General features: G+C 36.8%; 1 protein-coding gene across 1 annotated transcript; it reads right to left on the bottom strand.

Annotated features, from left to right (window-relative positions):
• Positions 1-4,022: 4,022 nt before the first annotated feature.
• On the bottom strand, positions 4,023-12,213 carry LOC103468731 (vascular cell adhesion protein 1-like). The gene is made up of 5 exons (XM_081610126.1): positions 12,015-12,213; positions 9,240-9,512; positions 7,360-7,680; positions 6,984-7,247; positions 4,023-6,751 (listed from the first exon to the last, which is right to left on the bottom strand). Exons 1-5 carry the CDS (start codon positions 12,052-12,054, stop codon positions 6,627-6,629), a joined length of 1,023 nt encoding a protein of 340 aa, XP_081466252.1. The 5' UTR covers positions 12,055-12,213; the 3' UTR covers positions 4,023-6,626.
• Between the last annotated feature and the right edge of the window lie 38 nt (positions 12,214-12,251).

The following is a 12,251-nucleotide window of genomic DNA, read 5'->3' as shown; positions in this document are numbered from 1 at the left end:
CAGAGAAAAGGGACCGAGGGACTGACAAAGGGGGGCGAGGAAACACAGACGCTGTTTTGACTTTGCCTCAATCAGTATTCCGCTTAAGGAGGTCACTGACACAGAAGTTGGCTCAGTTGTATGTTAACCTTTTGTTTTACAGATCATTTAAAATAGGACTAATTTATACTTGTTTTTTTTCTGTTTTACATTATTTTAATGTTTACTTAAAAGTGTAAAGATCTTCTACATAAAAAACACCCAGTAGGTTCATTTTAGCAAGCCACGGACATCACTTTTAGCAGCTACAGAAATTGCAAGCTCTGTCTACTATGGCAAGATATTCAAACATTAACAAGGCGTGCTGCAAACAGCGAAATTATTTTTTACAGAATATGACATGATTAATACGCTGAAAATTTGTTCAAAAAAATACCCACAATGCTCAAAGTTGTGCTCTGAGTAGCACTGGACGATTACTGTAGCTGTAATGAAATCTAAATAATACTTCAAACAGCACATAGAAGAAAACATTGAAATTTAATTTTGTGTGCACAAAAAGCTAAATTCAATTAAAAAAAATAAAAAATACTTTATTGATCCCAAAGGGAAATGAAATAAAATTAAAGTTTATCATCTTTTTGACAAAAGATCCTCAAAAGATCCTAGTTGCCTTGATGGCCTAAGTGTGCATAGTTACATACTTTCCTATAAAAGTTACAACAGGTACTATATTTTTACTGACCACTGCAAACAATCCAAACTGAGAAGGAAGTTATCGCTTTTGTTCTGGTTGTGAGAAGCAAAAAACACAGATGCTAAAGTATGTGATAACAATCTGCTTTGCTCTTTACACAGAGATGGTTGCTTACTTGTACAAGGTCAATAAGGAAGTAAGTCCAACACAGAAATAAGAAATAAGTCCAACACTGGCTGCGTGAAGCATTTCTTTATTATTTGAGAATTTACATGGACTTGAGGAATCTGTCTGTTTCAACTTTTTCACAGCTAAAGCATTAGCTTAACCCAAAATCTAAGTAAGACTTAAAGCTTGGAAAAAACAAACAAACTAATTCAACATCTTAAAGAAGGTGGTGGCCTCTTGTGTCCTGATAATTCTGGAAAATGTGTTTCTACAAACTAGAATTTTGGAAGAATTGCAAAACACATTTTACTTCAATTATTTTTTCAAATCTTTACCTCCAATACTGTAATCATTGAAAATTGCACCCTAATATTTTTATGTATATCTGCACCAAAGTTATGCCATTCTTGAATTATGGCCTAGCGGCACACAAAATCACAAAGGCCGTCCAGTGCTTTACTGTGTATATTCTCATATTACTTGCAGCTATAAATATGCCCCAACATGTCCCCAGGATAGACATTCTGAAAGTAAAGATTTAATATTTCAACTCATCTGCCAGGTTGTCGTAGCAACACAAGAAAATAAAATACAAACAGTTGACTTACTTTTTTTATTGTTGGAAATGACTGGGGAAAACTGTTTGAAGACAAAAATGATTTTAAAAAAAAGTTTTATTTTATCAGCAGAAGAGAGGAAACACTTTACATTCACAATGTCAGGATCTAATCAGTAGATGGCAGTGGTTTTTAATGGAGGGCTGTCTGGCAGAGTCAATGTACTGAACATTTGCTAAATCTATGTTCTTTTTTATGACAACACAAAAGAGTGATGCCACAATACTTTAACCTCTTAACTTAGTTGAAGTAAAACAACACTGATGATGATAAAAAAACAATTGTTAGAGTAAGATTGGGCAATAAATGAACATTTTCAAAAACAGTTTTGTGCTTTAAACAAATTGATTTCATACACAAATTATTTTACATTAGAACCATTTTAGTATGTAGCACCTAGAAAGGGTATCAGAAATATTGTTTTGCAAGTTTACTCAGTGCAAGATAAACACTTTGATTGCTTTATGTTATACCTCAACTGGTAGATTTTCATAGAACAACAGCTGAGACTGAAAATTATTTTAGCCCCTGCAAGCAAATGTCCTGACTTGATCATTTGGATCTAAATGATTAATTTTGGTAGTAATTCCCTTAGGCGTTGTTTAGTGGTTATTCCAAAGCAAAAGTATTATTGCGCAAAAACAGATACTACAAATATTTTAAGACATTTTAAAAGAACCAACAAGCCCAGTTGTTATACAAAAACATAAAATGAAATTTCATACAATCATATAAATACATTTCAGTTGCAAAGATTTGATTTGGCCATGCTTCACACGGAAATTCCACACATAAATGCTCTGATGTTTTGATCTTTTCCTCCAGACAAAGAATTAATGAGATAATGTAACTTTGAGTTAAGCTTATGTTTTCAGTAGCTTAACTCAAAGTTTTAACATATATAATTTAGGTTCTTTTGTAATATAGTCTGTTTTTTTTCCCACAAGATTTAAATGCAGCATGTCTCATAACAAAATCTTGTAAACCAATAATTTTCTAACTTCCCCAAAACCAATTCTAAGAAAGATAAACTTACTGTCTCTGCACAAGCAAGAAAACCTTTAGCCTACCCAGGAACAAGACTACAATGGGGAAAATACAGAGGTGCGTCATTGTGTGGCCCATTGTTGCTCTTACACAAAGCAAAGATATTGAAAAGTTGACGTCGTCTATTATAAGAGACCTTCCCAGGTGGTGGCACCATATACCTGGAAAATACATAATGCTGCCCCTTTAAAATCAGTAGAATGTCAGGGTGTTTATTTAAAACCATGTCATTCTACTCGGTGATGACCATCGACTTTTCCACTGAAGTGGCTACAGTGGTTCTTATCTCGTTTTGAGAAGAACCGGTTAGCTGAGAGCCAAGTCAGAGCCACGTCATTTCCTCATAGATGTGTCATTGTGTAAATGTTTAGCCTTCCTCAGTTTCATTCTGACTGTCTGTGAAGGATCATAGCACATAGGCATATTATGCATTCCAGTGCCTCCGCAAAACAAATGATTACTAAGCATCTCAACCTGGACAGACTCACACAGAGAGTAAGCAGTTATTCGATAGTTTATTGAACAAATAATAATCATTGGCGCTCGGACCCCGGCAGAAGATCTGGTGCTGGTAACAGCCGTCAGAGGCGATGAGCCGCTGTGGATGAGGATTAGAGACGTCCTCCCTCCAAGGCCCGGACACAGGAGGGACGCCTCGTTAGGTCTATTCTTCAAATGAACTCTGAAAAGATCACAAGGACACAAAGGCTTGCCTTTTGTAAAAGGGGAGAAGCGTGTCAGACTTAGCTGTTCAGGCCAACTCCACAGAGAGCTTGCAAACCTTCAATATTTATTCTCTTCAGAGAACAGGCATGTGATCACAGTGATAATTCAACAGCACAGGCAAGTACAGGAAATGCATTCCATATATGGCAACTGCAAGTACAGGCATTTTGCACAAGATATTTCAGTTCTCTTATCTTTTCACAGCTGCAGAAGCATCTGCACCTTGTCTGGAAACAGCAGATATAACAGTAAACAAATGGTTAAAGAAAAGTATCAACATTTCCATCACACCTCATTTGTATTTGTATTACTGAAAGGGCCAGTTGAAAGTATTTGGAAGAGCCACAAACTTTGATTTTATTTTTTGCAAAAATTGTGAAAGCACATTTATTTTGATGTTTACATCAACAAGAAACTATAGAATATTCTCATCAGTGAGAAATGTACCCCAACATATTTGTATCTGCACCAATCAAATGATTTTGCAGACTAAAGTTATGTAAATCTTGAACTATGGTTGAGTGCCACATAAAATCATTCAGTGCCGCAAATGGTCCCCGCGCCGCAATTTGGACACCTGCAGACTACTTGTGCACATTCTCACATTACTCACAGCTTTAGATATGCCCCAACAAGTTCACAGGATATTCTGATAGTAATGCTTTTGTCTTTGAACTCCATCAGTGTGGAAGCCCATCTGTCAGGTTGTTATAGCAACACAGAAAATACAAAAACAACTGACTCACTTTTTCAGCTTAGTCTGTTGGAAATGACACAAGAAAATTAAGTCAGTTTTAGACAATAATAATAAAGCTTTATTGTACCAGCTAAAAACAGAATTACACAAACTCCTCTGTAATATCCTGACATTTGATGTCAGGATCTAATAAGTGCAGATGACTCAGTGCTTAATTATATAAGGCTGATAGAGCGAGGTAAGGGTCTGACAAAGTGGAGGAAGGAAACATTTGTTGAATCTGTTCTACTTGAAGCTATTCACAACATAAAAAAGTGATGACAAAATATTTCAACCTTTTAATTTAGTCGATGTAAAAGAACACTGATGAAAACAAAACTGTTTTAATTAACTTAGATTTCACAAAAAAAAAATTCAGTTTCATTTTTTTTGTTTCATAATAAAACATGTGGTATATAAAATCCATTGCATGGTTTGTAGGTTTACTCTGTGCAAAATAAACATCAAGGCGTAGCACAGCAAAAAGCAAAATGAATAACTTAAATTGCAGAACCTCACGATTTGTACACGTTCCAAAAATTAATAAAAAGATTCACACAGCATGGAGTTGTGTGAACTCCATGCATATATATATATATATATACTGTATATATGTTAGATAGCATCCAAACATAAAACAAAAGTCACAAATAAAACCAAAAAAGAAACCCTTAAATATGACCCACTACAGTTAAATGAAAGTGCATACATTTTACAAGTTATAAGTCAAGGCTAAAATATAATACAACAAACATCCAACATGTTCATTGTATCCTCTATACGATGATGAAAAAATTTCCAATTTTTTTCATTAAAAATCTGGAAATTCTAAGATTTTTGATAAAAGGTTATGCAAGTTTAGCACCAAAATGAGCCTGATATCAACTGCACAAACTACCTGCTGCTGGATTAACAACCACAATCATGTCCAAATCAAGGAAAAGACAGTCGGTTTGGTTGGAGCTGTTAAAAAAAAAAAGCTAAGTTGCACCTCAGCCACATGCATTTTGAACCCATCAGGTTCCTTCTACAATTTTTGCACTCTTCTCAGCAGGGGAAGATAATTTAATCTGGTTGTAATCTGGTACAGAGCTGGTTTTACTGCATAGGCTACATATTTTCAACAGGATTAAAAATGGGGTTTTGTGAAAGTCACATTAAAAGGTTAATCTTAGCTTGCTTTATCCATTTCCAAACCATTTTTTAGTCTGGGCTTGAGTTTAAAAAAACTCTGTGCTTGTGATAAGAATGAAATCATAACATATTGTTGCACATTCTTTAAAAATGGCATTAGAAAAGTGCAAACAATTGCTTTTAACAGCACAACAAGCAAGCAAACTTCAAGTAAGAATGTTATAATGCATTTGAACAAAAAAAAGGGGCAGGGGGAAGTACCTATGCCGGGAACTGCGGCCTCACGGAAACTCAAAAAGCCACACATTCATTAACTGACATTTAAGTCAATTAATTAGCAAAAAATGTAGGATAGTCCATATGACAAGCTAAAGGAAGAAGTTACCCAGAGCTGGATAAAGATCTTGCTGTAGTTTTTCCTGATTCTTTAAATGTTCTGGATTCTCTGTATGCAATCCAACCCACTTCTTTTCAAATTTTTTACAGACACAAATTTGACTTGATGTGGGAAAAAAGAAGCGTTGTATTGCTGCTATGATGGAGGCTGTGGGTGCAGCAAGAAAATATCTGGTTAATCCAGTAGATTTGTTTGGTCTAGAGAAGCTGGTGGTCCGAGAGAGTTTGTTTCAAATGAGTAAAAGAGCCTATATGTCCCAAATGGTGCTTTAACGTGTTCAGAAAATTGGGCTGGAGAATTATAGACACTAAAGTTTCTGGTAAAGTTTCAAGGTGCACGAAAAGGGATGAAAATCTGGTGAGGTGAAAACTCCACCAACACTTTAAATGTTGAGAAAACTTTATTGGCAGGTTGAGACATTTCAGCTTGTACCGTCATGATAGGTAAACTTGTTTCCTCAGTATTTCAAGTGTTGCTGGGGCTTCAACTTAGAACTCTTTACCACTTTACAATCTTCACAGAATATTTTCATAAAAGCTAACATTTTAACAATAGACGGTGTTTGACTTTTGGGAGATGAAAAAACGTACTGTGCTTTCAGTTGTAGCTTAGTGTTAGCAGCGTGCAACACCTTTTTATACCAGCAAACATGACAACATGCATCTGAGAAACCAGACCTGTGTCAAATGATCAGCAAGGCGGCACAAAAAGCCAAAGTACCACTTTAACACAATAGTTATGGCAACTTGAAATACAGATGGGTCAATCAAAAAGAAAAACTGATCCCAGAGAATGTCCATCATCTCCTGAAGAAAGTTTGCTATATTTCCGTAGTAAGCTTGTTTATTAAGGTTAAGAGACACAGTTAAACCCTTAGTGGAACCAGAAAAGGAAGATTGTTTCTACAGTGGTAATAATTTGGAAATCTCAAAGGCAGAAGACAAATTCAGCATTTCTAAAACTATAAAGCCAAGCACGTACAAACAGGCCCTGAACATGCACCACCAATAAAAGCACTCAGTTCTAAAATGAACTAACATTTCACCAAGCACAAAATCTTACAGTAAAGCTAACCAACATTCAATTATGCAAAAGTCAGATTTCTTTTGTACTGGTGGGAGGAGGTTAATAGATAGTTTTTGGGATAGTAAACGATCCACTTCTTGTCACAAAAACGGCGCCGACGATGATGATCACAAGTCCCAGAGTCAGAAATACTCCCAACAGGGCTGCCATGGTGGTATAATTCCCTGCGGGAGACGACAATTTTTGTTACATTCTTATTCTTTCTTGCAAAAGAATTGTGTCTTTTGTTTATGATAAGCTACACATCCCAAAATAAGGATTATAACAAAGAGTACATGAAGCCCCAGCAGTGGTCTCCGGCTGACCACCTATTAGAGAAGAGTAGCATGGAGAGTTATTGACAAACAGAACACAGAAGGAAAAGATAATGTAGGATTGCTAGAGAGATGTAATTACCTTCAGGTTTGTTGAGGTGGAAATACTTGGTCGTTTTATCCACAGTATTGGAGGCTACACATTTCCAGACTACTGGAGTGATGAAATCCAAAGTTAAAATTGGCCCAGTCGCATTTTGGTCCTGGATCCACTTTAGCGTACCGTCTGCAAAGTGCCACTCGTAATCTGGAGTAGGGTTTCCTGTCGCCGTGCAGTTCAAAGATATTTTTGTACCAACAACATTTTCCAGGGTCTCATTTTTAGGCTCAGTAATGGTTGGTGGATCTGATGATGAGCATTAAATTATAGAAAGAGTAGGAAAAAGAGGAATTAAAAATACAGACAGACTGACATTTAGCTGCAAAAATGACTCCTTTAGATGAATAGAAAAACTTACAGTAAACTGTTAATTCATGCAATTCTGATCGCATCGGCTGAGGACGTTGTTTTGCTGGTAAGTCTAGCTTTGCTTCACACCAGACCTTCTTTCTGTTATCCTCTGCAACAATGTCTACTGTTGCTTCAACAGACTTATTGACTGGACGTCGTTCGGTACCTTCAAACTTCTGCTCATGGATCATTTTATCTCCTTTGTACCAGGATATGACAAGCCTGTTTATTGGTGCAACATTATAAACTGAGCACTGTAAGAGATGATATTTATCATCTGCCATCAGATGGTCCGGAGGCTTTGACATTGATACCTTCGCTGGCATTTCTACAGAAAAAAGTGATACAGGAAAAAATTAGGACATTAACAATATTTTTTATCAATCTATGTTAATATGAAAAGTATCCACAGCATATTTGGTTATTTCAAAATTGTATAAAATGTATATTTTTTCTCAAAATTTCACATGCAAATACCCCATTATGAACATGTGAGTTTTTAAGTTTCTATTTATTAAAAATAGAAACCAAGAAATCACATTTATGCAAGCATTTACAGACTTAGCTTAATAATATGTTGATCCAGCTTTGACAACTGCGGCCTCAAGTCTTGTTGAATATAAGGCTACAAGCTTAGCTCACTTATCTTTAGGCAGTTTCACCCATTCTTCCTTGTAGGTTTCCAGTTCAATCAAGTTTGATGGGAGATGTCTGTCGGGCATTTACAGATTTTTCCGGAGATGTTCAATCAGATTCAAGTCTGGACTCTGGCTTGGCCACTCCAGGACATTTACAGAGATGTTCTGAAGTCACTGTGAGATCTTTACAGTGTGCTTCACCTGAGTCTGAAGTCTGGATGACTCTGGAGCTGGTCTTCATCAAGTATGTCTCTGTGCATTGCTAAATTCATATTTCTCTCTATCCTGATTAGTCTGCCAGTTCTTGTTGCTGCACAGCATGATGCTGACACCAATATTCTTCAATATTCTGACCTGGTGGTCAGTACAATCCCTGACCAGTACAATCCCTCCAATCCCAGGCATCATGTTTCCTCCAAACATGATGCCTGGGATTCACAGCAAAACGTTCAAACTTGTTCTCATCAAACCACAGAATTTGGTCTTTATGATCTTAGAATCCTTAAAGTGCCTGTGGGTAAACTCCTGCCATGTGCCATTTATTGAGAAGTGGTTTTCCTCTGGACACCCTGGTTACCTTCCTGACTAAAGCCCTTCTCTCATGAGCTCTCAGTTTAGATGGCCGACTAGCTCAAGAAGAATCCCGATGGTTCCAAACTTCTTCCATTTATGAACGATGGAGGACATTGAGATTAAGACCATTAGAACCTTCAAAACGGCACACACCGCTATGCATCTTTCCCCAGACTTCTACTTCAAGACAATTGTATCTCAGAGGTCTACATACTATTTCTTTGATACAAAGATGTGTTTTTGATCTTTTGACTGGTGTTTTTGATCTTACCTGCAGTGTCCACTGTAGGACTTTATATAGAGAGGTGATGTGCCTTTTCAGTCAACAACTGGATTTACTACAAGTGGTTTCTACATTTAAGTTATAGAAACATCTCAAGGATGATCAGGATGATCATGAATTTTAATTTTCATGGTGAAGGCTTACATAAATGTGATTTTTTTTCCTTCCATTTTTAATAAATTTAGAAAACACAAAACACTCAGCCTTTTTTTCTACATTGTCATAATGGGGTAAGAGATGAATTCATACAACTTGTAAAGACTGCAAATGAATACTTCCCAGATTCATTGTGTGTGTGTATATATAGGTGTGTGTGTGTGTGTGTGTGTGTGTGTGTGTGTGTGTGTGTGCGTGAGTCTTACATAAGACTGTCACATAAATTAATCAACTTACTGTAAATAGTAACTGGTAGCTTTTTAATTTCCTGTGAACCATTAGAGAACACAGTATAACATTTTGGTTCAGTTTCCCAGTCGTTAACATCGACAAGGTTCACATCTAAAGTGGTGAGTCCCTCTAGAAGGCCAGTTCCTCCAAATGAAGACTCCCAGCCAATCCCATCCACACTGCTGCATGATGAATTGCAGTTGGCTGACGTAGAACCTCCAAATTCCAAATAAACCATCGGGGGAGTGAACTTAATTTCACAGCCATGTGCACGCTTTCCTAGAACGACACAGTTGACATAAATTGAGTAAAAGTTTTTACTGCACAAACAGCCATTTAAAATGTCCCTGCTAATTAGAGCTGAAGAGATTTATTGAATTAGACGTGATAAACCTATAATTTAAATAATCTTCAAGTAATTCAATAATTAATTAATCAATCGTTAACTGGAGTATACATACTCAAAACCAGGCCATTTGCTGAAATAACACCACACTCAGAGAAGTAATTAAGACAAAACTGTACAAATGATTATTGGGATTATTAGGACACCTGCAGGATTCTTGTCGTTAGTTTGGGCACTTACCCATTCTGCAAGACCGATTACTAACTTTGGACACCTGAGCAACTGTTAAAGCCAGTTATTAAACCATGACTGCAAACTAACTCATCTCTGCTCTCCACCACAGGTAGGCTGCAGCCTTTTGCTTGCAGATTTCAATCAGAATAGCCCTATGCAGTATAGATGTTAAGTCAAGTAGAATAAGCTGAATGTTTTCCAGGTAAATGTTAGAAGTATTTTTTTTAGCTGAAGATTTGTCCTTTGCTACAAATGATCAAGCACACACTAAAGTTGTGCAAGAAAATTATTTTCTTATTTTAAAAAAGGAATTGAATTGATTGTTTATTTTAATGCACTTCTATTACTGCATAAAATAAGCCTAAGTGGATATCCATCCATTTTCTTACACCCTTGTCCCTTAGTGGGGTCAGGAGGGTTGCTGGTGCCCATCTCCAGCTAACGTTCCGGGCGAGAGGCGGGGTCACCCTGGACAGGTCGCCAGTCTGTCGCAGGGCAACACAGAGACACACAGGACAAACAACCATGCACACACACACTCACACCTAGGGACAATTTAGAGAGACCAATTAATCTGATAGTCATGTTTTTGGACTGTGGGAGGAAACCGGAGTACCTGGAGAAAACCCACTCATGCACAGGGAGAACATGCAAACACCATGCAGAAAGACCGTGGCCGGGAATCGAACCCAGAACCTTCTTGCTGCAAGGCAACAGTTCTACCAACTGTGCCACTGTGCAGCCAAGCCTAAGTGGATAAATGATCAATCTAAAGAATGTGCCAGTTTTAATCCAATTTATCAATTAATCAGAATAATCAATAGAGTAATCTATTAATAAAATAATTGTTAGCGGCTGCCTTACAGCTAAATATCTAAAGCAGTCATAACAATTACCAATAATAGTTCTTATTGTCATTATGAAATGCATAAAATAAATAAATTGACTTACAACAACAGTCATTGTGATTATACAGTGGCAAACATAAGTAAAGAAAACATCAAGATTTCTCTCATCAAATATTTAGAATTAAATACTGAGCTTCAAAAAGACCTGGAAAGAGTAGGAACAGTTTTAAGATAAGAAGCCTTCCACAATATTGGCTATTGTGGCAAAGTTAGCCACAATAGCCAATATGCACATTTGGAGCAAAAGACTCCACTGCTGAAGGAAACAAACAAACAAATTGAAGCTTTTTATAAAGAATTGGTGCAGAAAAATTCCAGAGGCCTGTGAAACAATGGCAAAGCTGCACAATCCATGTTTGGAAGAAAAATGATTCTGCATATCACCACAAAATAAAACAACTTGAGGTTTGCAGGTTGTAACAAAATCCTTTGGATATGACTGTCTTAGAGAATGTGGTAACCTCACAGGGAAAGTCCGAAAACCCATTAGCATAGGAAAAAACAAGTATGTAAATGTTTTTGCCTTTTTTGGGTCAGTCCTAACATAACATGATCTGATAGAAAATATTTGAATGAGGCAAATAAATTCTTGTCTATATGAATGCTGCATCAATATAGCTTTCATTGAATGAAAGAACCATCCACAACACGGCAGCATGAGAGCAACATGTTTTCTCCTTAATGATATGATTTTCTATAAAAACCGAAGGAAAACTCAACCCAGCAATTAAATATCCAGTATCCTGAAGTGTTTGTGTTGCTGAAATATTATTTTAAGCAACATTTCACTTTTCAAACTGCATCACTTGATTTTCTCGGGTTTTCTAGTGCTTTGAAAAATAAGTTCTGGCAAACGAGGGTGATTTTAATTTGTCCCAATGCTCAAATTATTTACCTAACATATCCATGTTTTCTTTAAAAGGCAACACACTTTCTCAGCAATGTGTGAATTCAAAATAACTAAAGATAGCTGTTGAAGGTCTGCAATAAATGACAATGACTCATGACATGCCTTACACAAGTTTTTACCACTTTATTTGCGCTGCAAATTTACGTAAAAAATACATTTTCCATACGTTTTGTCTCTTCTATAAGCTACTGTATGGTTTATGAAATGAGTAGTCATTAAAATATGATTCCAGTTCAGAAGTAATAAAAAAAGTATCATGGTGTTCCTTAGAAAGAGGGCGTCGGCTGAGAAATGAAAACCGACTGGCTAATATGACAATGTTCGTGGTAAACTACTGTATCAGCAGAAGCGGTCAAGAAAAGCAGCAATGGAAGTTTAGTTACCTGCGTAGATCATAAAGGCGAAGAACAGAAACAACCGCATCGTGATTTTAGGCTCTGCTGGGCGTTCAGAGTGAAGGGAAGTGCGGTTATGGTGACACAAACTTCCCCCTAGATTTGTAGAGATTGAGCTACAGTGTGGCGCTTCTGCTCCGTCTCAGGACTTTGGGAATCATTGAAAGCAAAAGCAAATGTGGTGCGTTGACGTGCATTTCGTAAAGCTCCCTTTCGTGAGTCACC

This window comes from Poecilia reticulata, chromosome 8 (assembly GCF_904066995.2).
Source record: "Poecilia reticulata chromosome 8, P_reticulata-male-v2, whole genome shotgun sequence".
Taxonomy (NCBI): Eukaryota; Metazoa; Chordata; class Actinopteri; order Cyprinodontiformes; family Poeciliidae; genus Poecilia; species Poecilia reticulata.
Note: the sequence above shows the minus strand (reverse complement) of the source record. Positions and strands in the feature narration are given on the sequence as shown.